The 26,396-nt window shown below is 41.5% G+C and overlaps 2 protein-coding genes across 2 annotated transcripts; one reads left to right on the top strand and one right to left on the bottom strand.

Annotated features, from left to right (window-relative positions):
• Window positions 1-1,363: 1,363 nt before the first annotated feature.
• On the bottom strand, window positions 1,364-15,614 carry nid1a (nidogen 1a). Its single transcript, XM_078273110.1, has 20 exons — window positions 15,322-15,614; window positions 13,234-13,539; window positions 12,930-13,156; window positions 12,542-12,846; window positions 12,251-12,391; window positions 11,551-11,802; window positions 11,048-11,248; window positions 10,629-10,862; window positions 10,300-10,437; window positions 9,220-9,348; window positions 8,128-8,271; window positions 6,717-6,836; window positions 6,006-6,233; window positions 5,598-5,770; window positions 4,675-4,801; window positions 4,391-4,562; window positions 3,630-3,787; window positions 3,428-3,551; window positions 2,533-2,645; window positions 1,364-1,926 (listed from the first exon to the last, which is right to left on the bottom strand). The coding sequence occupies exons 1-20, from the start codon at window positions 15,523-15,525 to the stop codon at window positions 1,796-1,798; spliced, it is 3,627 nt and encodes a 1,208-aa protein (XP_078129236.1). The 5' UTR covers window positions 15,526-15,614; the 3' UTR covers window positions 1,364-1,795.
• A 5,224-nt stretch (window positions 15,615-20,838) lies between these two features.
• Window positions 20,839-25,984, top strand: gpr137ba (G protein-coupled receptor 137Ba). The gene is made up of 7 exons (XM_078273540.1): window positions 20,839-21,566; window positions 23,208-23,257; window positions 23,368-23,590; window positions 23,888-24,034; window positions 24,329-24,457; window positions 25,269-25,390; window positions 25,479-25,984. Exons 1-7 carry the CDS (start codon window positions 21,186-21,188, stop codon window positions 25,594-25,596), a joined length of 1,170 nt encoding a protein of 389 aa, XP_078129666.1. The 5' UTR covers window positions 20,839-21,185; the 3' UTR covers window positions 25,597-25,984.
• The last annotated feature ends 412 nt before the right edge of the window (window positions 25,985-26,396 follow it).

Here is a 26,396-nt window from a genome sequence, read left to right as displayed (position 1 = left end):
GTTAAAGAGAACGTCAACGGCTGAGCAAGGGATCATCTGGTGAACCGATAGAACACACTGAAAACACAATTATGATTAAACATGTTAAAATGAAAATGATTCTATCTCACATAAGAATTTATCCAAAAGACTGATTTATCCATCTGTCTTATCCAGGGCACAAACAATCCTCGCAGACAAGTTTGAGGGAAGGGACGAGGCAATATCTTAATAAGCGCTCACAGCTGGTGACATGCCCGCTGACCTCCGTTTTGCTTCCCATTGGATAACACACATCCAATTCCCCAATCAATCAAACCATTTGTTCGGGAATGATGGTGCGTTTGTTACATCTCTGTAAATCCTCCAGTGGGTAGCAAAATCGGTTGACCAGTGCCTATGCAGTCGTTGCTTGTTTTTAGGTTGAAAAAATACCTTTTCATACCGATCTGAGTAAGCAAATTGTATCAGCTCATTCTTGAATAACTTTCTGGGAGCCAAAGAGATGTTTTAATATCATTTCATATATAAACCACCACACATAATATAAATGGCTGTTTATAAATCACAGTGTGACAATAACCAGCAGATGAATCAATTATATAGTTGCAACCCTAATAGGAATGTTGTGGTTTCAATAAGTCTACTATATTCCGAGTTAATCAAAAGTCCTTAAGCCTCCACTGGCAGACTCCCTTTTTGCGGCAACTGTGGGGGGCATCATTTTGTTTCCTTTATCAATAAAGCGGAAACGTAATGTCACTGCCACATTGTAATTTAGAAAATAGGCCATGCCTCTTTTGCAGCACTTATTACGGCAGTTTAAAGGTTTCAGTAGCCTATTACTTGTTAAGGAACATGATAGAGCTGGTCATTAAGTCCAGTGCCCTCCTGGGAAATTAAATCCATCCCTATAACGATTCACTTATTCAAGTGGCTGAGTCAGTTATTCAAGTAGGCTACATTTCTAGTTAACGAATTAGAAATAAATGACAATGTGGAAAATATATATTTCATATAGGCTATAGCAAATGGGCTGAAAAGACTATAATTTTAAAGTGATTCATTATCAATCTAACTAAGGGCCACAAACACAAATCCTATAGAAATATTTTAAGAACAGTAGGGTTTAGAGATCATAAATGTGGCCTAATATAGATAGATATATCTAATATTTAGATATTCTACATTTTACATATAAATCTGCCCTAGTGCCCTATCTGCCACACGATAGTATTGCACAATACAAACTATATTGCAACTGCTAGGTTTTCTTTGGCGCCACCTACCGCAACATTAAGTCAAACATTCGTCTGTGATTAACTCTACCTAACACACGGTGTCGCTATTATTACACTAAAGTCACAGACACAGCAGACCGACATGTTAGAAAAATGTTTATTCTTTTGCTGCCCAGCATGTAAACTCCTCCCACCAAGTTGTACAGACACTTGTCCTATTCCACAATAATACTTCCATGAGATAAACTAATCCGAACATGCCACAGTGTAACAAAACTGACATTAGATGATACCATGCATTGCTCTGATCAATGTCACAGTAAATGATGTATCTCTTGAGCTTTATTCTCATTTTATGTGCACTCAGGAAAAGACAAAAATAATAGTGTTTATATTTACAATTCTCAACGGCAGTTGTGATTTTATAAAGGGAAATGTAAAAATGTAGATAAGCATAACACTGAGCAATAAAAAGGCTCAGTAAGTTAACCTCTGGTTTTCAGTGGCATTTTCAGTTTAGTAATGCTGAGTGACTCCTACAACAGTGTAAACTCTCAGAGCACAGCCGCCTCCTTTCAGTACCCGCTGTCTCTGTCCACACAGCCCACACCCACTGCGTTGTCAGGACATTTGCAGGAGCGGCCGGTATGGGTTGCTAAACAGAGGTGAGTACAGCCCCCGTTGTTCACAGCACAGTAGTTTTGTCCTGGCGGAAGGAAAAAACATACAAACTCTTAATGCGGCACATTCCAAGGCATTTTTATAAATCATAAGCCAACATAGCAAGGGATGACAGGAAACCGTCTCTCCACTGTTTATTTAACAGATATATACGTACTTAAAAGGAAACTAGCAAACTCCAGATGTTGGAGGCCCCCCTCCCTTGACTCCACATTCCCTGGCTTTATGCATGCAGCCTTATCTAACAGAGAGCATGAGGCCTGGTGTTGCACAGTAACATCAGTCATCCCTACACTTAATGATGAATACTAGCTGCAGAATGCCTCCTGTTGCTTTCAGAAACTGCAGTTTTTCTTGTTTCGTGGTCTGCGGTTCTTTAAAGAGGGCACAGAGGTCACAAAATTGGGCCGCTATGTCCTGAAGAGGAAAGGGAATGGATAATAAGCCTGACTCAAAGGTAGCAACCAAAGGTACAAGGGTCAAGCTATTTTTAGGAATTGTTCTTTAGTGGGACTGGGAGGGTTTTCTCACGAATTGCTCAGTAAATAAAAGAAAATCAATAAAAATGTGACTTCCAGTGCAAACATTTTAAGGAGAATTCATATGGAATGTATGGCCCTGGTATGTTTACCTGACGGACACTGGGCATAGGCTGTGGCGATCCCATATATCTTGGTTCGTTTCTGAGGCTGGAACTCGTCTAACTCCTTGCCAGCGTGGCGGTCCACAGCAATCACGGCATCTCTGTTGTAAACACAATAAGTACAAGAGTAAAGCAATCTATCCCATCTAAAGGACTATACCAGCTTGGGGAATGTTAGCATCCTGCCTTCCTGTGTTTTGTATAAAACCTGTCAAGAATGAGTAAGGGTCGGGTAGCTTTCTTAGCCATAACTGACATAGTTTGTGTGCCTCCCCCACCACCACCACCTCTCAACCTTCTCCAGCAATGCTACAGCCCTGGCAAGATCAGAGGGAGGCCCTGGGCAGGTCATTCACAGACGCTGAGGCTGAGAAATTGCAAGCAGCTGCCACTTTTTAAGATGCTTCCTCACCCCACATACACACACACGCACACAAATAGACACGCCAACCCCCGCATTTTTTCAGCGGCTAACATACAGAGTCAGCCGCACAGTCTTCAGAGTGGTCTGGAAGAACATCAAGGGCCATGGCTTGAAGTGTGGGGAGCTTTCTGACCTCTGACCTATCCTCTCCTTCCTCTACCTTTGAGAGATCTATGTTCTTTCATTGCACAGTGGACCGTGGATAAAGGCTGCAATATATCCCTAATGCTATAGGTTCCAATGCGTACTAATTTAAAACTATCCAAAATTACATCAAGGTACACTGGCTAAACTGCTACCAGTAAAAAAAAAAAAATTTTTAAACCTTTAATAATTATGTAGGCAGTACACATAAAAACTGGAATACTAAACATAGTTTCTTTTACTTACATCCCATTTGTTGTCATTGGATAAAAAGCTAGACTTCGAAAATGATAATGATAATAGAAAAAGTCAAACCTCCGCCAGTCAGTGTAGTAGATGTTCTTCCCGAAAGACGTGATTCCAAAAGGGTACTGAAGGCCCTCCATAATCTTTCTGCGGTCCCCTTGACCAGGATGTGTGCACTCCATTTTATGTGTGCCTACAGGCGAGAGATTATTGCTGATCACAAGGCAGACATCATTTCATAGATGAGTCATCTGTCTGAAATCTACAATACCTGCATCTGCCCAACAAAGCAGAGAGCTCTGAGAGTCGTAAGTCAAGCCGTTTGGCAGGCCAAGATCGTCTTTAACCAGCACCCTTCTGTTGGATCCATCCATGTAAGAGGTCTCGATCTTAGGGGCATCCCGGTTCCAGTCGGCCCAGTATAGATTACTGTTGTAAGGACATGTGTGGAGTCGCTATCAAACTCAACATATTTACTGGTAGATGTAACATAATATTAATCAAATCATAAGTGTTATTCTTCTGCCTATAAAATTAGCTAATGAAAGTTGTTGCTTATATCCTCGTGAGTACCGAGGACTGACGGTGTTTGTAATAATATTCGTATAAACTCTTTATGCTATCCAGATGTATATTAACAAAGATTTAAATGAATAGTTTAACATTTAAGGACATAAGCTTATTCACTTTCTTGCAGGGAGTTTGATGAGAATGTCAATATAGCGCTCTCATATCTTTCTATTACCGGGGTTATGTACCCAACGGTTTCTTGGCCAGACACAGTGACTTCCTGGAGTCCTGTTGTCACCGTGAGGTTGCTGGCTGTAGCTTCATATTGACAGATATGAGCGTGTTATTGATCTCCTCATTTAACTTTCAGCAAGAAAGCAAAAAAGTGTATTTCCAAAAATCAAAAACTATTCCTTAAAATGTGTACTACCCAATCCAAACTGAGAGGGGATACATTTGCGTTTCAAATTGAGCTATAACAAATTAACTTAGCGTAAAGGTTTAACGTGAAACGATACACACCCATTGGGAGGGTCGGTGATAATGGCACGGGGGTTGACAAGATCAGAGTCTATTATAACACGACGCTGAGACCCGTCCAAAGAGGCCACCTCGATGCGATCCTTCATAGAGTCCGTCCAGAACATAGTTCGTCCCAAGTGGTCGATGGCGATACCCTCTGGACTATCCACATCTGTTGAGAGAGATACATTACATAAATCAGTTTCCGTGCTTATGAAAACAGCCTTCTAATACACGCCACATGACTGAAAATGAAAGAGTAAAGGATAACAGTGAACATTTACCTGATCTAATGACTGCAATGGGCTCTCCCCCCTGGATGCTGGCCTTGCTGATTGAGGGAGATGTGATTTCAGTCCAGTAGACCATTTTTTCCACACAGTCATAAGCCACTCCGATGATTACCTTCTCCTGCGGAGGGGTCAGCAACCAACAATCATTGAAGTGCACTTTGTTCAAACAAGTGGTCAGAGATAAAAACACGGAGCAGATTTTTTAGACATTAACGTCTAGACATAAATCCAAACAAACAGAGATACACACTGAGCATTAGCAACTCAGCCAGGCTTCAGACCAGCTGCTTTGGAAATCAGCTTAACAAGAAATGCAGATTGCAGTTCTAAAGATGTCAGACTGATGTTAGTAATTAGTGTGAATGTCACCATGTGCCTCCGATAAAGTGCAGGCATTAAATGCACAAAGCAGATGGAAAAATGGCAGAGCTAGAATGCAAATGTTATTACCAGCCAGGGAACGGCTTGTGTAAGAGGCCTAGCTGGTGTTGTATACACGAATGAGAAATCCAAACATACTGTAGTTTATTTTGGATTATTTTTCTCTAGTAGAATCGGAATTATCACACATATCAAATAATCCTGACCTGACATTGTGTCTAAGATGAACTCAGAGTTTCTATCCTCTTAAACTTACATCTTCTTTGTATTTAGATATGTTTCTTGTGCAGCTGTGAAGCTCATGAACAGATATAAATTCAGTAAAAAATGTGATGAAAAATGATATGTCATAACACACATTTTAACCAAAGATCTTTTCATAAACGGAAAAGCTTATTAAAGTGTCTCAGAAAAATGTTGGTTATAAGAGAAAATAAAGATAGTAGACATGGTTAAACAATATCACTTTAAAATGAAAATGTGTTGAAACTTTCTCTCTACAAGATTGATTAAGTTTATTCAGAGAAACTTACAGGGAGATGGAGGACAGCCTTGGCATCGCCCTTCTTCATAACATAACCTTCCAGCGGGACATGCTCTATCCTGCCACTCTGGGCAAACAACAGGTGTGTTCCTGGAGGCAGGGGGTGGACATCGGGTCGAGTGGTAGGTCCAACAGGTGGTGGCACAACACCATTGTCGATACCTACCGGAAACAAACAGAAAAATCAGGGGTCTTGTGGAGGGGGAACCAACCTCAAAACAGTTTAGCAACAGAAATGTTTTCTTGTCAAGAAAACCCCCCTCTTCAAAATGTAGCTTGTAGATTTCTGTTAGTATTTGTGGCTGCTCATTGGTCATGCATATTTGGGCTTTATATACACAGTGGAAGACACTGTTGTTCCTTGTCGTCAAGTGTTAAACACATGAGATTTACTCACACATTGGTCTGCTGCCAGGCCCAGAGCGAGTCCCGGGGATCTCCCGCCCGTTACGGTCCACGCACCAGCAGTGTCCCGTGCTGCCATGGCACTGCATGGGTTCATAGGCACCGTTCTCGTCACATGTAGGAATGTACTGTCCAATGGGAGGTCGGGGGCCCCGCGGACCAAACTCCGACGAACCCTGGAGACTGTCCCTGTGGTTCTCACATTGTGTTTTTGTCCTCTCTGAAGAGAAAAATTAGAAAAATAAGCTCCAGAGTGAACACAGATGCCCTGCAACAATGACACAAACATATTCACAAGTTCATTCATGTCTACTTTTGTCTCTTGCTTTAAATTCAGCTACACATGTCTAACGCCACGTTAGACATGACAAATTCCTTTCGCTATACAGAAGAAAATGAAAAACAGGTTCCAGCTGGTACCAATATACTCTGGCGAGGAACTCATTTTCAAACACTCTTGTTGCCCAAATGGGAAGAATACCCAATTCTGAGAATGAAAATTTTGCTTTGTTTTTTTTAATTATTGAGTCTGCAACTGAATAAAAAAAAAGTATTACTAAAACTGTCGAAACTCCAACTCATGACAGATTCCCAAAACAAACTTGCAGCAGCACAGGCTAAATGTTACCAAACTGGTACACTGACAATGATGTAAGATGTCGGGTTTGCTTGTCAAAAAGTGACGGCATTCCAAAAGACTTACCTTGAGAGCAGTAGAAGCCGTCGCCATAGTAACCTGGCCTGCACTGGCAGGTAAATGATCCCTGGGTGTTATAACACACAGCGTCCTGATGGCACCTGCCTGGCTGACACTCATCTATGTCTTCAGGCAGAAGAGAAGAGGATGACTTAGGACAGAGAAGAATCAGTCATCAACTGTAGAAGCTAAAAAAAAAAAATTCCACATGTCCAATTTGTCACGTCCTTTTATGGTTAGGGATTTCCAGTATGATCTGGGTCAGTCCATGCTCAACGACATCAAGCAGAGGCATGGAAAGAATGGAAACTATGAATGAGGACCAGGCATAAAAAACAACACGCCGATTCATGACCTCCATCTGCTTTTCATGTTTCACTGCTCAATCGCTACAGATGTATTATGTAAGCAATCTCACCACCCCCGGTCCTGGGCAGATGGTTTAACAGTTATACGCTTAAAGTCTATGGAATGGATTTACTTGTGCTCTTGATTTTACTTTTAGCCTGTTGACTAAAAATCTTTCACATTACCGCCAACCATTTTTAAAACATGTCATATGATTTTGGATGGAACCATTAAAAATGCAGGCAGCCATTCATTTCAGCACATTCCTGCTCACAATATAAGGCAATTGCAAGGAGGGAGAGTTTTGAAACACTCTCCTTGTAAACTTAACAAAGGACGCTCTGACACTCGAGGTTTAAGGATGAATTCCCAATTACATTCTCATTGCCCGAAGCTACTCAAATCCCAGGGCTTTCACTAATGTTTTTCCTTCCTCTCCGATGCTTCACTGACAACATCGCTCATGATTGCAATGATTTTTGGCAGCAAACTCTCAAATCTCACATTCTTCTTGCAGACACCAACACGTATAAAGCCTGGAGTGTGCCACAGGTAATTATAGATTTTTAACGGTTTATTTATATTCCAGAAATAATTCAATTATTACATTAGCATTATAATTAATTAACTCTCAACGCTCAATCATAGCTGCTGCTTTGTGCGTTGGATGGCATGTCATGTTTAGGCACACTGCTTACACATCTGTGTAAGGTAGTAGAAGTGTGTAAGACGATCGGTCTTAAAACTCACATAGCTTAAATGGCTACAACTATTATTTTTAATTAGTAATTGACTGGCTAAAATATGCAAAACCACGGATAGAGTCCAGCAAGTGTAATGTTATAATATGAAATTGTTAAAGCTACTAGGCCTACTGAAATGAATATGTTCTATAATACTATGGGAACTGTATTTTACTATTTGAATGTATTGCTCATTAATGTTGTATATTCTGGAACCTTTGCATGAGTCTCATTTTATAGATGTTCTGTAATCTACAAACTAAAGGCAGTTTATTCCAGTTATCATTCTTGAGCATGAGCATATATTTAGTGTCTCTATGCCGTACCTTGGCAGGCTCTGCCATCTCCTATGAACCCTGGCAGGCAGGAGCAGATGTAGGACGAGCCCCCGGAATAGCTGCACTGAGCGCGCTCAGGAATGTCACAGTTATGGGTGCCTTCTTCACAGGAGTCTACAGGTCGCTTAACCTCTGAGGAGAAGAAGAAATACTGTTAATTCATTTTGGTACGGAGCAGTTAAGATTTGTTAGATATGATATAATAACTTGATAGGTTAGAGCATGTCAAAAAGACAAAATGTTACATAACACTTTTAAACAGTTTAACATTTGTTAAATCATGTTACAATGCTTTTGTGATTTTTTATTTTATTTTATTTTTTATCTTAAAGGAATAGTTCAACATTTAAAAACGTTCTTGCTGAGAGATAGATGACTCTCATATCTGTCCGATAAATAAAACCGGTTAGCTTAGCATATGGAAACCTAGCCTCCGGTTTTTGTATGGATTTAACAAGCCAGACACAATGTGTGAATTAGTGAGAATTAGAGGTGGTGGTAGGCAGATTTTGTTACCTTCCGACAGAACCAGGCTAGCTGTTTTCTCCTACTTCTGCTAACCTAACCGGCTGCTGGTTGTAGCTTCATATTTGGTAGAGAATGGTATTGATCTTCTTATCTAACTCACGGCAAGAACACAAATAAGCGTATTTCCCAAAATGTTAAACTATCTCTTTAATAAACTGTAGGTTACAGCTGGTGACATACAGTGATGACCAGAAAAGTGAGAAAAGAAATTTGAGGTCAGGCTTATCTTGTACACTTTTCTGTGACTTTTTTAAGACTCTGAACTGTCCTGATATGGAGTAATGGGTGTATTCATTTGATCTAGGCCCAATGAACACACACCCAATGTAGACTGTAAACCTAATCACACTTTCTGCTAGATAATCTCTGAAATTATAATGCCACTGCAACAGTCAGTTCAAAGTTTTATGTGTGTACTTATGTTTAGTAAGAATACATGTTTTTTTAAATCTTGCTCACCCTGGTCTACTCAATATAATGCATGTTATTAAATTTTATGTCTGAACCTGTACATCCCAAATACTGGGGGGGATTTCTAAAATTTGCATTTACCAACGCAGGTCTGCCCATCATTGCCGAACTGATACCCATCTTCACATTCACAGCGGAAGGTCCCAGGCTGGTTATTGCAGATAGCGTGGGAGCCACAGATCCTAGGATTCTCTCCGCACTCATCAGTGTCTGATGAAGAGAAAAGCCAATTATCATATGCTAATAACTGCCACATTAGGTCCATGTTTGAGTTTGAGGCTCTGAAGTCTGGATTTGTCAAATCAGTGTCCTTCATTATCAGATAGAGATCAGAGGAGAGAGCTTGATTAGGTTTCTTAATTACTAGTGTTTCAAGATAGCATCCGTCTGAGACGCTTCCTTCCTCTTTCGAATGTATGTGCCTCAGAGCCTTTCCTGTCTGGTCCTCAAGGTTGTATAGAGCATGAACTGTGGATGAGGACCACAGTATATATAGGGTTAACCTGGTCTGGAAGTATGGGAGACTTTGTTTACCATGGGGAACTCCCTCTGCTAATTGGTAAAATTGACCAGTTCCCCAGGAAGGAAGGCTTTAGAAAGCCTTTAAAGGACAAATCCAGCACAAAATGAACCTAGGGATTAATAACACATGTATACCGAGTTTGACCGTTCTCTGGGATTTACAGATACAGACGGTTTATTAAAAAGATAGTTTAGAAAGACAGTACCATTCACGTATACAGGCAGGCGCCATCTTGGGAAAACAGTCATGACCAGTTAAACTACGAACGCCATGCAACCAGTAACCAGTAACATAGCTCAAGCATGGCGTTCGTCGTTAGGCTACCGTGGAAGAGTGGTGCTATTTTGAGCCTTGTTAGTGGTATAGAAATAGTGATTTCTTTTTACTTTACCCTTGCCCCAACGACTAGCGTTATAAGGTAATTAGCGGTTTGCGATAAAACTGGTCACATTCGATTAGCATGAAAACAAATCCCAGAGAACGGTCGAACTCGGTACACATGTGTTATTAACCCCTAGGTTCATTTTGCACCGGATTTGTCCTTTAATAAAGGATGGCTCTTAACAGATATGGAAACTGTTTGAATTACTACAAACAATTGGAAACAAAAGTCGTATTATGTCATATTTCAACCTTACCATAACATGTGCGGCCATCACCGTTGAAGCCAGCAGCACACTGGCAGGTGAACTGAGTCTCCTGTCCAGGTCGGCACACAGCGTTGGTGTCACAGCCGTGTCTTCCAGTGAAACATGGGTTCTCCTCTGGCTGCCCTCCTGAGAATTAGGACCATGTTACCACTATAATATCAATTCATGGGAATCCTTGAGAAAAACGAATAACCATTCAACAATAGCCCTAACTTTTAGTAAAACTGTCCTTCGTCAGGATGTTATGTGTTGTAACCTAGGAAGGAAGTGAGCGCAGACCAAAAACAGGAAGACAAAAATTATCTCCATGACCTCACCATTGATATCCCCGATCTTGTTGCTCATGGCGAACCGGATGAGATTATTATTAGCGTCATGCATGACAAAGACCTGGTCCACGCTGAGCATCTGAGTCGGTTTCATGTCTCTGAAAGACTCGCCATGCTGGCAGCTCTGGAAGGTGATGGTCTGACGCCACTGGAACGTCCTGGTGTCAGTGGTGCCATCGGGCGGGCTCACTACGTATTCCCGAGTTGAGGATGAAGTGATTACTGTAAGGTAAGAAACAAGTAGATGTTTTTTTTTGTCTTCTTAATGAATTAGTTATGATTGCAAAAGTCCTTCTTTCGTTTTAATTTTTGGATAAAGAGGTTAGGCCATGTGCAAAAGACAGGAGAAACACACCAGTGACATTTCCATTCAAACAAAGTCAGTCTCTGTTCAAGCTGTATCTTACAGTTGCTGCTGTACTGGTAGATCTCAGAGTAAGGGTCAATCTGCACAGTGGAGCCATGAGGCACCTCAGGGACCCGGCCTTCCAGGGTGGTGCTCACCACCAGGTGGTCGTGCTCATCGATGCCTTTGAACTCCTGCCTGATGGTCAGCTTCTCATTTCCTGGCAAAAAGGTCACCTCAGCCTGCCGTGTGAACTCCCCCCCTACAGAGGACAGGGAAGGGGAGGTTAACTTTAAGACCCTGGCCCTGGATGAACTTTGGCTCACCGCCTTCTTCTCAGCCGAAGTAATGTGAGGGGAATTAAGCTGGACAGAGTTAGTAAAACTGCAGCTGTATGGCAAACTGCTTGTAACCACATTGACATTTGTTTACAGAGAGTTATACTCCCTGAATGTTCACTTTAGTCATTTTATATCCAATTGAAGCATGAGAAAATCACATGAAAAGCTTCTATGTGTCACATTATCAGATAATGTTAGTGCGTTGTACAAATATTTCCCTCACCAATAATACTGAAGCCATTCTTGAAGCCAGGCTGCTCCAGAGCAAATGCCCACCCAATCACACCACCAAGGGCCGACAGGGGCTGCAGTGAGGGTCCAAGGGTGTAAGGGATGTCACTGATGGCCACATAGGAACGGCCATCATTTACCACAATGTACGAGTGGAGATCGTTACTGGTGAACTCCACTGGAGAAGGAGAGTTGCCCACATACACTTTTCCATACACTTTACCATTCATCCTCTGTGGCTTTCCTGCAAAACAAACCAAAACCATCGAAGTTGGTCACAGAGAAGAGCAATTAAACACCAGAGCTGAACCCATAGATTTGCCTGCTGCAATATGCTCAAAGGATTTCAGGAGTAGTGTAATAGACAATTATGGAACATTTCTGAACACAAGAAGTTCATGTCCTCAGCTATCCTATGCCAAAAAAGCCACGCTAGCTAATTTTGGAAAAACATTGCAGCATTACTAGGCTTGGAGACATAATGGTATGTCTCTGTATTTTATGTTTACTGCTCAAAATCCATAACATGAGCTATAGTCTCACAGAATGTGACATGAAAAAAGTATTTTATGCATTTTAACCAGACTCATCCCTCTCCATTTCCCTGAAGCAGTCAAAAATGACAACACTCCACAGTTTCAATCTTGTTTCAACATAAAAAGTGACCACTTAAAGCAGAAGCGTAGCATTACCCTCTGCCAGACACTGTATCCCATTGCCATAGAAGCCAGGTCTGCAGGAGCAGCAGTATCCACTGGAGTAGTCCCTGCAGTCAGCAAACTGGGAACACTTATTTCTATTGCTCGCACATGTCCCCAGGTTGTATGAGAACACTGAAAACATGGAAAAGCAGGGTAAGAATATGTCAGGAACAGCCTATTGATTGAATAACTAATCTTCAATGATAAAAAGAGATTTTAAGATTTTATATCAAAGTACATAGAGTACAAAATTACACTGATAGCTTTCCTCTGTGGACTCACCATCTACATTTATATCGGGGTCATCCACCACCAAGACTTCTTGGTTGTCAGGCTGATGCGGCTGGTACTGAATTGGGTGGACTTCGATCTGCTCCCCTTCTGACTCGTAAGGAGGGTACTGCACTTGCTGTCTATCATTATACACAGGCCTCCTTGCATTACCGGCTTCCTCATAGTCCTCAGGGGGGCCCTGTGGTGTGGCTTCTGTGGGCAGGTCAGTGACCTCACCTGGAGCCACGTTGGTAAAATAGGGAGAAGTTCCAATTTCGTACACCCATATACCCCGCAGGCCAGAGTTGGTCTCTCTATCAGGACAAAAGAGACTTGAAACATTATCCAAACAGCACAACTGTTCAGGAAATGCTGTTCCTGCCATTGGTTGACTTACTCTGTTAAAGCCCTGACGGATGCCTCGTCATCAGTGGTTGTGCGGTAGTATGGCCCCTGACTGGAAAACAGGAAACCCCGCACCGAACCTTTACTGAAGCCAGCATGCATGACCACATTACTGCCTTGTACAGGCGTGGAGGAAAACTGCATCCCATCCCTTGGATACAGGAGAATGGCGTACGATGCAGTCTCCAGGGATGCAATAACCAGCTGGAAGGTGTTTCTCTGTGTAATACAACATTAGAGAGAATGTAAATGACAATTTAAACCTAGGATAACTTGAATAACCATGTGATGCTCACCTTCTTCTCAATGCCATCTCCTCTGCTTTGAGGTTCACCTTGGGTGGCGACATTAACCCAGGTGATCACCACAGCATGGGTGGGACTGACTTCGTCGTCCTCAGGGAAGGCCCTGTTGATGTAATGGGCTGCCTGAGTTAGAACATCAGGACTGGAGTCTTGACGGAAGAAAACCTTCCCCACACCATCACTTGTGTCCAGGTCTCCTAGCAGAGCTGCAATAATACCGAATTTTGGGGGCATATTGCCAAGATATGTCGACTCGCTTGTCGGCTGTGCTGTGGCAACAAACCCATTGGTGTTGATCTGAAATGAAAAGCTCAGGTTGGTAATGGGGATAACAAGTAAAGAGATGATTGCAACACCTTATGACCGTCCTAAGAGTAACTACTAGGATAACAACACATGAAGAACTGTTTCACAGCGGAGGCAAACCCAGTCCAGTCTGACCCACTTTGATCTTTATTCCACACTCATTAGACTAATGAACCGAGTCAGCTGCCATGTCCTACAAAAACGCTAATGAACAAACAAGGTGCCATTTAACACAGATTTTACACACTTTAACGTGAACACATGCATGGGCTTGTAAAAAAGAAAAAAGCTTGCTTCATGTCAAAAACACACGCGCATGCACACACACTTTGCACATAGGACTCCTTCACTTCCTGACCAGGGGAAAACATTAACATTATTCCTGGCCCGGGCCACACTGTTTCCTGTCCTTGCCCCTGACAGCAGCCCCAGAGAGCCTAAAGATTGCACACTAGTCTCCATTACAGAAACGTCCTGCCAAAATGGAAGATAGAGCTGGGAAACTGATCAGTGAGTCTGATCTCGCAGAGAGAGATCTTTAAGGTTAGTGGATACCTGAACATATCGTAAAATATGAATCACATTCAGGAGGAGACAATAAAACCTCCTAATGATTAGAGAATTTTTTTTCTATAATCATGTCTGGTGTGTTAGGCATTAGTGGTTCCTTACAGGGCACAGACAGTTCAGGGTAGTCTCATAAATGAAAAACTAAAATATTTAGGCCATCTTGACCACAGTAGAGAAATATGTTTGTGGTACTGTAAGTGATCTAGTAGTAGTCAGCAGTGGGGAACCCCCACCCCCCCAGAGTGATTGTTATAATAAGGAATTCAATATTCTCAACCTCAGGCTGTGTTAACTACAACTTTTTGCCTCTGCACATCTCCTCTAATAGATCTGCTCCTTGGGTGAGATTGTGCATGAAACGGTTCCATAAGCGATACATTAAACTTCACTGATCAAAGATGAAGTTGTTATCAAAACAGAAATAAGGTTTCATTACATAATTACTAACAAATGTTGAGTTCCTGCCTTTCAAAGGAAATACCCTCTGGATATAATTACTCTCTGATAGCATATTATCACAGGCAGACAGCACAATTAAAACAGAGATGCAGCACTTTTCTTTGAAAAGGAGAATCACAGGGAATAAAGGGCTGTTTGTCTGTCCATTACAATAGTGCAGCTTTCAGCTAAATGTTGTTATTCGATATTGGCTTTTTTCAAGTTATTTCAAAGCTCCACGTGGTTACTGCAAACTGCAAATAAACACATGAAGTCTTTAAGAATGAATTAGGTCACAGATTCACCTCCAAAGTCACTATTTTGCACAGTTTACGTAGGCTACTGTATGTTATCTAGATATTGCAGGATGGGAACATTTTAAACATTCTATATTTGGTTCATATAAGCATCTCTTATTAGACATAGACTTATCATTAGATGCTGGGTAGGATTGCAAAATAAGTACTCTGGCGGTAAAATGATAACCTCAGGGGAAGCTGTAAGAATGCGTGGACACATGCATTCCACAAGATATAGCAACCTCTGTGATAAGTATTATCAATATTACTCCAAAGCATACCCTGTCCCAGATATATATTAAGAAACTTCCAGGTATTGTTTAAGGTTGTTACTACTGACCCATTTTCACGTATAACTGTTTCTTTGGTATGCGCAATTACGCAAGATGGTCCACCCTGACCAATAAATCCCACGCGTTTGTATTGAAATGACAATGATAGTGTACCAAGTTATGGTTTAACTTACAAAGATGCTGTCGAAAGTCCCATCATAAAACAAAACGGGCTTGTCCAGTTCAACTCGGTGCGTCTGGTCATTCCCTGTTTCCAGTAACTGGTCCCTTACGCTTGGACCGTAATGAAAAAGCTCTCCCCGTGTTATGCTCTGCACCGACGCCACAAATCCAAGAAAACTCGCACAGAGGAGCCATCCTTGCTCCTGCCAACCCATTGTTCGTGTTTCAGGAGCAGTTGTTCAGTCCTGTGATTTTTCCAGAGTCCACTAAAGAAAGTCCAGTCAGAGTTTGGGGAAACATGGGGCGGAGTTGCGAGTCGTGCGCTGAGAACTGCTTTCATAAAAGCGACCAGCACTGGAGAGATAAATGAGAGGCAGGTAGCCTATACTTTTCCTTTCATGCTGTTACTTAAACAAAGTGATGTGGTAATGACTGTAGGCTGGCATGCTCTGGGTTAGTTTACTGGACATCTGCAGTGATGGCGTTTGGCCTACTTTGAAAACACAAAACATTGCAGTTATAACAAGGGTTGGTCTTGGACAGATGTAGCCACTGAGGTCAGTTTCACATCACATCCCTTGATTTAAACCCTGACTTGCAACTCATTGTTCCAGTATTGCCAATACAGTAGAAAGAAGCTATCACTGTTTAGGTGATAAGGTACTATAACACAGGGGCCACTGTGTGGGAGGTCCAAGTACACGTCTCCAGAGGGACAACACTGGACTGTATTAGCAGATTTGGATACAGACCAAGGGGCCATCAGAGCATAGACATCAGAGCATGGACCAGTTACCAGCAACAGAGCCTCATGGCCGGTTTGATTGAAACATTATGTAAAGGACAATATCACAGAGCACTGTACCATACACTAATCATTTGAGGCATCCCGCTGTGGCTATCAGACTCGACTCCAGCTGGGATAATGAGGGGCATGCTTGTAATATGGTTCAACTTGGAGCTGTTTCTGCCCTGCTAACGGATGGGCAGTCATCCATCCAACACTTTGGTCCACTTATCTGAGCAACTGTTGGCCACATTGCCATGACATTTTAATATGGGTATTCATGGTCCCAAAGATCTGTAATTAATTTGTGTGACCTCTGACCTTTTGTTTGGCACAAACATCAGCCAAAAAAATGTATTTTGCCAACACTTTGGACCATACCTATGTACTTTGAAAATGATAATAAGATAACAAATGACCTCTCAATAAATGACGATATTTCCACTAGATTTGGTATAGACAATCATGACCTACAGATGATTATATTATTATTATTCCATTATATTAGGCCAGGTTGGAGATATAATCCCTCCACCTAGTCCTGGGGCTCCCCCGAGGCCTCCTCCCAGCTGGACGTGCCTGGAACACCTCCCTAGGGAGGCGCCCAGGGGGCATCCTTACCAGATGCCCGAACCACCTCAACTGGCTCCTTTCGACGCAAAGGAGCAGCGGCTCTACTCCGAGCTCCTTATTATTATTATTATTATAATATATGATGACATAATGTATTTGGTGACCCCCTTTACCTTTTCCTATGTTCACCGCAGGCCAAGATTTCATTGCACAAGAGATATCAAAACTACTTTCAGTTTTGTATCATTGATCCTTCCTTGCCTGGTAAATAACAGTACCCCTCAGGAAGAGTAAACTGACCTGCACGTGTGAAACTGGCAGAATGCCTCCTGTAAAGGTGTCAGAATGAAAAATATGTGTATTTTGTTGCACAAAATTATGTTTTCTGTGTAATCTTTTTCTTTTGAAGTACTTTCACCATCTCCGGCCTTTAAAAACTTCAAGGGAATTTTAATCCAAGATGAAAAATTTAAATGAATCTGGTCAAACTGCTCTCATCTCACGCCCAAACTAAGACCATAACTTGTGATAAAGGGTCCCAAGTAGACACTGATTTGTTTTAAGGAATGGCAAGGCAAATAAGTAGGAAACCATAGAGGACTTTTGTGGAGCTACCCTCTTGCACCACCCTCAGGCCAAAATATATGATGGCTATATTGCTGTGTAATTTACAGGGAGATACATTCCTGTGATTCTAATGATTCAATTGCCTTTTCTTTAGCATCACCCTCAGGGGAAACCTTCCATTTTTAGCCTCTCTTGTAGGGCTTTAAGATGAGTCTTTCTCTAACAGCAGTATGAACAAGAACATCTTGTGGGGCTTTATCTTGCTCTTGTATGTTCTGGTGAAACAAATAACCTAAACAGCCATAATATCTTTTTTATTTTAATATGTTTCTGTTTTAAACATACTGGAATTGTCTGGATTGTTGGACTGTATCTCAATTAAACCTAAAAAAAATTAAATTTTCTGTTAGCTGCTAATGTTCTTAAATAGTTTCATGTCAGGACTCCAAAATATACAGACAATATGCCACAAATAAAATGTCATATTTAGTCTCAGTCACCAGGTGAAAAGATTATTTTTCACTGCAGATTTTGAACCATACTAGTAGTACATAGTAAACAGCAGTATGCATTATGTTTGTACTAAGAGGTTGCTTAGAGTCTTATATATCGATCTACAGTTCATCAGATCAGATAGCCGCCACGTAGGATACTTTTTCTCATGTGCCACAAAGGCTGAACTTAGCTGTCATCTTAAGACATTTATATATAAACCAGTTCATTTTTGAAAAGATCATTTTAAGATGTACCATGCAGCAACATTTTCCTGGATACTGTAGTATTTTGGAAAGAGACCATTCATAAATAAATTAAACATTGTATATTTGTTTCCTTTGTATTTCTTACTTTTTGACTGTGTCATCTGGTTTTAGTAGCCTGTGTTACATTATTTCTCCCGCTTTCTCCCTCTCAGCCTTTCCATCTTTACAAAGTTAAAAGGTGCCACCTTCTGGTCATTTTTTATCAAGTTTGCATTTGTGGTTTCTGAATATATTCTCCATGGAATTAAAACGTTTTCAGAGATGATCATACATTGACACACATACCGTAAGTACATTAACACCAAAGCGGTATATGTATTTGTATATTTTATAATTCAACAAAATATGCCAAAAATATTTTTCAAAGGATGTTTGTGTGAAATTTGAACGTATTCATTTGGACTGCAGGACTTGCCAACAGTGCTTTGAAACAAAAAATAGTTCACATAACAATAACTACACTTGTCTTCATATTTACTATCTAACACTGCCAATATTCAATGCACTGAGTGTGTTCTCTCTGAGCGTGTTGCCTGGAAACCAGTAGTGGACTGGGATCTGATATGTCTGACAACAGGAAGGCCCTACAACGCATCATCGCTACAGCACAGAAAATCATCGAAGCACAGCTCCCATCACTGGAGGAAATTCACAGAACCCGCTGTAGCAAGAAGGCCCTAAAGCATTTGCAAGGACCCAACCCATCCTGGACACTGCCTCTTCACCCTCCTGCCATCTGGCAGGCGCTACAGAGCACTCTATGCCCACACCAGGAGGCTAAGGAACAGTTTTTATCCACATGCAGTTTCACTCCACCTCCTCTGCCCCCCACCACCCTAACCTGTGTGCTAGTGTCAACACATTAGTCACTGCAAACTATTTTTATGGGTACAAGTGCAATTTGCATATCATGTGTAACTATCTATTTATTTGATGTATTTTAGTCTTTTTTTTAGCTGTGGGCATCTCAGGTTTGTTCCAAACAATGTCTCGTTGTATCTGTGTACAATGACATATTAAAATAAAAATCTATCTATCTGAAGTGCCATTTCATCACCACTGTATTATTTTTCTTTTTTTATTAACAGACAAAACTGGAGGTGTGAGCCATTTAAAGGGCTGGAGCCAGACTGAGGGAATTATGGGGACAAATAAGGCATTAAATAGTTAGCATTTGTTATTAATAATTAATTAATTAATAAATAGCATTTTTTACGACATGTTTTGCTTCCATATCTAAAAGGCTTTCAGCTAGTTCTCCGTCATTATTATATACTAGAGATGGCCTGATACCATTTTTTGCTTCCCGATTCCGATACCTGAACTTGCGTATCGGCCGATACTGAGTACCGATCCGATACCAGTGTGTCATATATTTTATTATGTTTTAACAACTGTATACTACTATCCCTGTATGGATGTGATATGATTTCTATCTTTGTTGTCGGTCTGGCTCAGGTTAAACTCTTTGTGAAACATGAACAAACACAAACAATGAACGCCACAGAATTTTCTTTTTTTATCCAGTTTGACAGTCAGTTATAACGGAAAAAGAACATAAATAAACTACTTTAACGTCGATTTTCTTTAGGGCTTTATTACGTGGTATCGGATCGGTGCATGAACTCCAGTACTTCCCGATACCGATACCAGCATTTTAGGCAGTATCGGAGCCGATACCGATACTGTTATCGGAACATCTCTATTATATACAGAATGATAGTGTAAAAATGTCATAATGTGGCAAGTCATAATCATTCAAAGAGGGAAGTACTGTAGCTAACAGCATCCTGTTTGTGTGGTGCCTGGGTGGTAGTGGCCCTGTGTGTGAAAAGATGAATGTATTACAGCAGTCAAAAGGTGAGCTAGAGTGACCTCCATCCTTGACCTTCCTCATGTTCACATGCCCCAGTCCTGTGAAACAAAAACCCAGACCGCTACTAACCACAACAAACCTCACTGAGGTCTGTGTGCAGTGCAGATTAAATACGTTTATCCTCAGATCATAAACCAAAATTCTGTTTCTCTGACCATGCTTGAAATACTCTTGGGGACTCTGGGGACTGTGATTGTACACATAAAGATCAGATTATTCATCATGAGAGCTACTCACCCTGTGAAAACAGATGTTTAATGTCTTCCTTTGTTCTAGCAGAACTTTCTGAAGTCCAAGAAAACAGCCATGGTGTTTCCCAGGCAGAGAGGGTCTAATCAAAAATGCTATATTTTTTTGGAGCTTGACTCATGGTCGGGACAAAAAGTCAGAATATGTTGACCCTTGCTGCATTGACCGTTATTTGACCATTTAACATCATGTCAAGGCTGGATTACTCCTTTAAGCATTTCATGATCTTTCACCATGACTTATAATTCAACATAAATTGAATCTATTTTATTAGTACAAATTGTATTTATTTATTTTTTATATAGCCATAACTCTAATATGTAATGTTTAAATGTAATGTAACATCTTCCTTCACAGCAGTTTACTGCTACACTACATGTTACTGTGATATTGATCCTGTGCCCCTTTTTTTATGTAAAACTTAGTTTACTTAGTTTAACTGTATTTACTTTAGGCCTACATGTAGTACGTGAATGTGTTGTATATGTTGTTTATATACTCTCCAGTGTTGAATGATGATGAGGATTTTGTATGTGATACATTTTTCATGCACCTTAATAAAATGAAAGTCAATAGGCTACATCTAACTCACATGTAGCTCTGGGATGCTCTCTGGGGATCAGTAGAGTGATGGGAAGTCCCATCACAGGGTTAAAGGTACAGTAGTGTGCGTCAGCTGATGCGTAGCGTCACGCAATGAGCGCAAGGGGTTTTGGAGGAGGCGGAGGTCGGTCCTTGCACTGCACTGAGCTCCTAGCTGCAGTCCTGAGCAGCTTCCTGCCCGCCGCTGCTCCTGACAAACGGCTCTTTCTCATCACTGATCATGTGCCTCACTCTCTGGCTGTCTCTGGCTGCGCAGCAGGAAGTTGGCGTTGTTTTCTTCCCCTTGCTTTTCTTTTCTCCCTGCTCTTGACAGTCCCATTCACAGCATTATTTCCGTGTTATATTTTTTGTTACTTAACCCCACTCTGCGGGACCCGAGAGCCGAGAGGCTGGCGCTGTAAAGCCCCGTCTTCCGCACCGCTCCAGCTCCCTCCTCCCCCGGCCAGGGAGAGCAGGTTCATGGAGGCCTTGGTGGAGGAGAAGGAGCCATCGCCGATGGATAAATCTATGCCTCTGCCTACCTTGAGCCCGGCACTGCCCCCCTACGTCACCTTGGGCCTGACGGTGGTCTACACCGTCTTCTACTCCCTCCTCTTCATCTTCATTTACGTCCAGCTCTGGCTGGTCCTGCGGTACCGACACAAGCGCTTCAGCTACCAGACTGTGTTCCTGTCCCTGTGCCTGCTGTGGTCGGCCCTGCGCACCGTGCTCTTTTCCTTCTACTTCAAGAACTTTGTCACAGCCAACACTTTGGGGCCCTTTCCCTTCTGGCTGCTCTACTGCTTTCCTGTCTGCCTCCAGTTCTTCACACTCAGTCTCATGAACCTTTACTTTGCCCAGGTGAGTTGGCTTAGCTGCTGTCAGTACAGTCATAGGGGTTCATGTCGTGTCACTTACGTATCTGCACTTGTTTCTCTCTAATGTATATTGATTACTGAGTCCCGGAGAGATCTTATTTATGGTCCCCCTTCCACTTAAACATGTATTTTACTTATTGTTGATTCATCTCGATGTTTGACCTCAACGTACAGAATGATGTATGTGCAGAGTTTGACCTTTATCCTGAGTTTAGACGTGTCCTGCATATAGCAGGATTTTGTGATATCACAATCAGTTTTTAAGCCAGTTGTGGTCCAATATGTAACTTGAAACCTCCAGTGCACATACACTGACAATGGAGAGTAGGAAACCTTTTGCATCCAACAATTACACTTTTGAAAGAAGAAATGCACATTCATGGATTCTGGATTATTTTTTATTTTTTTTTAAATGAGGCCAAAAAAGTAGTTAGGATACGTTAGGAAATGTTCACAAGGTCATTTTATATGTCATAAAACATGTATGGAGGGGATCTTTAAACGTACACTGCCTGCATGTGAACTAGTGGCTGAAACTAAAATATAAAATGGCTGAATAACATGAAATTAAACAGTATGCAATCATTTAGAGATAGAGACGTCAAAAACCATTAAACTAGGACTGGGAATATGGTTGAAATTTACATCACAACAATATTAAGAATATCTTATAACTAATACTAATGATTACTTTCCACTATTGAGTAATTCGTCAATTGTTTTTCAATGAATTACCTAATCGATTATCATTATTTTAATAAGAAATGGTGTACAAAGTCCATCACAAGCTCCCTGATCTCAATGTGGTGTTCTCCAACAGTCAACATGATTTTCTAACAAACCAGCGATTGTTTGACATCATTGCTTGAGAAGGGATTATCAGAATTGTTGATGATTCATTTGCTGTTAATCCACTAATCAGCTCAGCTCTCAATGTGAATATTTTCTCAACACCAATACATATCTAGATATGTATTCAATTACAGAATGATCAATGATGTTCAGAGCAGTGACACTGGATTGCCATTCATTTGCTTTACATAAAAAAAGGTTTCATTTAGTGACTTTTTAATTAAAACTTGCTTTAAATCTGAATGGTGAATTTGAAGAATGTATCAAATCAATAATATAACATCGATATCAACACTAAATTATCGCCCAGGCCTACCTGCTGCAGTGAATACATTTGATACAACACTCTAATAGTCACTAATATTAAAAGCATCGGATAGCAAGGACCCTATAGGGCTGTCCACTAAATATTACCCGTTGCTACAGGTGTAATACACTCTCATTCAGATCAGCTACAAAGTGCAATGCAATGAATAATTCCTTCATACTGTATGCTTATTTCATCCAGATATCCAATCCAACAGCTTCTCTGGCCTCTACCTCAAGCTTATTTTTAGCATAATTCTTTTGTGCTCGTTTTGAGTCACAGTTGCGAGTTGAGAGTGTCAACGGCACCGCTGTTTCCAAAGTTCACCACTCTGCTGTTTGCAACTGTGAGGTTCCTGTTTCAGTGTCTTTTTTTCGTTTCTTCAAATAGCAAGAATACAGAAGTGAAAATGGCCTGCCTAAAAACAGTGTGACGCGTTTGCATGATGATGATTTCTTTTCACAGGTTGTTTTCAAGGCAAAGTCGAAATATGCACCAGAGCTTTTGAAATACAGGTACATACATTTACTAGATTTCATTTGCCATTAAATGAGTATATATAAAATCCATGTACTATCTTGGCTATATCCTTTTTGGGGTGAATAATATGTTTCCTGACCCACAGGCTTCCGCTGTACCTGCTCTTCCTGTTCATCAGCCTGGTGTTTTTAGTAGTGAATTTAGTGTGTGCCCTGCTGGTGAGGATGTCCTCTGCAGAAGCCCACACCATCGTGCTCGTGAGGGTCGCCATCAACGACACACTTTTTGTCCTGTGTGCCATCTCGCTCTCCTTGTGTCTTTACAAACTCGCTAAGATGTCACTGGCCAACATTTACCTGGAATCCAAAGTAAGAAATACTTCTCTGTCCTGTGTGGCTCTGAAAGGGGCATTTGGGGGGAAAAGTAGTAATTAAAACATAATTTTATGCTTTTTACGTAAGTGATTGTTTCCTAGCAACACAGTGTCGTTCTTGTGCACGACTATATCTATATTTACACAAGCCAACAAAACTGATAGCTTGTGCCTGAAATTCAAAATGTATTACTATTCTTATTTTCAGTTTCCATGTGGTTTTTATATGATTTCCTACATGTTGTAATCAGATGATATGTAATTTCTTAACGCAACTCGTCAAACTGTGCAGGGGACGTCAGTGTGCCAGGTGACAGTTATAGGAGCCATCGTCATCCTCCTGTACTCTTCCAGGGCCTGCTACAATCTGGTCGTCCTGGGACTCTCAAACAAGAGCATTACCTCCTTTGACTACGACTGGTACAACGTTTCAGACCAGGTGAACCACCTGAGGTCATAATTCCATAAGATTTGAGTTAATGTGAAAATAATGGGCTTTTTCCTTAGAGCATCGGTTGACTGTTCAGGCCAGTTGATCATGTGTAATGATGCGTACCAAATGGATGCGAGTTATGACTGTTATGGGAGAAAGCTATTTGTTTTTTTTGAAAATGTTTGCCTCCCTGGTGGCTTTTTCTCTTGTGATGATTGTGATTAGGAATACAGTTCCCTCCGTCTCTGGGTAATAGAGTAGGCCATTTCAAAAGTGAATGTGTTACGTTTTGTTTTTCAGGCAGATTTACAGTCGACACTGGGCGACACTGGCTACATCGTCTTCGGAGTGATCTTGTTTGTATGGGAGCTGCTCCCCACTTCTCTCGTAGTTTTCTTCTTCAGAGTTCGGCAGCCCGACCTAGACAGGGTGAGTCAAGCAAGTACCCTCAGCCAGTGGTTTCCAACCTGGGGATCAGGGATCCTTAGCCTCGTGAAACTGTCCTGAGCTCGCTGATCAGATCAGTCTGGCATCTTGAGACAGAGAAAATTTGGAGCCGTTCGACCGTCCGACCAATCAGCGTTGGTTTTGAGGCGGGTTTAGGTGTGATGCAACGAGAAGCAACTGTTCAGTCTAAACAACGTGGCGGCTTCCACGGATGAGATGAGCGTAGCTATCGCGCAAGTTTTATCCAAATTAGAAAGTATTCCTTCATTGAAAGAAGAGCAAAAAACGGCACTGGAGGCTTTTCTCGGAGGAAAAGATGTTTTTGCTCTTCTCCCGACTGGTTTTGGCAAGAGTTTGATATATCGATCTGATTGGTTGATTTGGCCCGTCTATCACCAACATAGGTGGTGATAGACATGGTTTATCCAATCAGCTAACCAGTATTTTCGCCCCTTCCTAAATGTTCTCCAATGGAAAGTTCCCAGATGGGTATGCCGAGCAAATGCGAAACAATCCATCTGGCGGAGTCAGGTTAAGGGATCCTCCCCGGGGTCGCAAGATGATTTTTATAAGGAAGCTGATTAATTTATACTGTAGTTCAGCTCCAAATCAGCCTCTAAAATGTAGTCAAGTTAAAAAAAGGAAAAGTCAGTTGTGGTCATGAGGCACACAGGTTGGGAACTGTCCTGAGCCATAAGCAAATTATGTGAAATACAGTCTAAAGGTTTTATAATGTAAGACTATGATATCTTTTCTCGTTTTTTTTTATTTGTGTGGGTGGCTTGTCTTGCAGAGTGGCTCTGGGCTTCCTGGTCATGTCTTCTCCTCCAGGGCTTATTTCTTCGACAATCCACGGCGTTATGACAGTGATGATGACCTGGCGTGGAGCGTCATGCCTCAGAACATCCAAGCCAGGTAAAAACACCACAAAGTAGGAATGGGGCAAAAGGAAGAGAGGTCAAATGGCGTTGTTTAATGGATGTTCGTTTATTTGATTCGCCAGTCTGGCTGCTGACAGTTACGAGTGGGGGAGCCAAAGCAGCAGCGGCATCGGCGCCTACATCGGAGGGGACAACAGTTACACCCTCCCACCTCCTCCAGAGGAGCTCAGCCATTACTGACTGGAGTTCACGGCGACTCCTGCTGACCTGTGGCATTGTTCCTTTATTTGTATATTTTTGCACAGTCTCTCTTAGTGACAGAGGCACATGGGCCTGAAAGTCGCCCTCCACTCGATACATTCAGTCTTCTATTTTGTCTAGAGAAGAACTAACTTTTCTGCCAGTATATGAATGTTCACTGATTGGACATTCATTTTGCACACTCCTTGTACAAAATAATCTAATTCTGACTGCTTTTAAACAATTTCACTGTATAGTTTATATTAAATACCTCTTAATATATTTCCTGATTTTTGTAATATGTACTCTATTACTATTTTATGTAATGTCTTTTTCATACAGAGGATAATCATTTAATTGATATTAAAACAGTTTAAATGCTGGGAAAGATGCAGTTTGTTTTTAATAATACGCAAATACTTTATTGCTAAATTGACAGTCGGTTGCTCATGTTTTCCTTTATATATTTATTTTTCAGGACTTTGAAAACTGTCCACCTCCTGGGGGGAGGGGGGTACAGTAAGGATGGGACGCTGTTGACTTTAGTTGAGAGGAGGTAATCGGGCGGTGGAAGGAGCACTTTGAGGAACTCCTGAATTCAACTAACACACCCTCTAGAGCTGGAGGCTGATGGGGGTTCGTCGTCAATTTCCTCGGTGGAAGTCCCTGAGGTAGTCAAACAACTCCACTGTGGCAAAGCCCCAGTGCACCTGGGGATCTGTCTAGAAATGCTGAAAGCTCTAGGTGTGGAAGGGCTGTCTCTTCAGTGAAAGTCTTGACAGTGCCTAAGGGGTGGCACA

Source organism: Sander vitreus, chromosome 17 (assembly GCF_031162955.1).
Source record: "Sander vitreus isolate 19-12246 chromosome 17, sanVit1, whole genome shotgun sequence".
NCBI classification, from domain to species: Eukaryota; Metazoa; Chordata; class Actinopteri; order Perciformes; family Percidae; genus Sander; species Sander vitreus.
The sequence above is the reverse complement of the archived record's forward strand: the minus strand, read 5'-3'. Positions and strand labels throughout refer to the sequence as shown.

Bases quoted from the DNA above. Each gene is read 5' to 3' on its own strand.
- gpr137ba (XM_078273540.1), top strand. From the start codon at position 21,186: ATGGAGGCCTTGGTGGAGGAGAAGGAGCCATCGCCGATGGATAAATCT. The intron at 23,591-23,887 runs GTAAGAAATACT...CAAACTGTGCAG, and splicing joins ACATTTACCTGGAATCCAAA to GGGACGTCAGTGTGCCAGGT. The intron at 25,391-25,478 runs GTAAAAACACCA...TTGATTCGCCAG, and splicing joins CCTCAGAACATCCAAGCCAG to TCTGGCTGCTGACAGTTACG.
- nid1a (XM_078273110.1), bottom strand. From the start codon at position 15,525: ATGGGTTGGCAGGAGCAAGGATGGCTCCTCTGTGCGAGTTTTCTTGGA. The intron at 12,392-12,541 runs GTGAGTCCACAG...CCATGTTTTCAG, and splicing joins CCCCGATATAAATGTAGATG to TGTTCTCATACAACCTGGGG. The intron at 3,552-3,629 runs GTATTGTAGATT...TCTCGCCTGTAG, and splicing joins GCTTTGTTGGGCAGATGCAG to GCACACATAAAATGGAGTGC.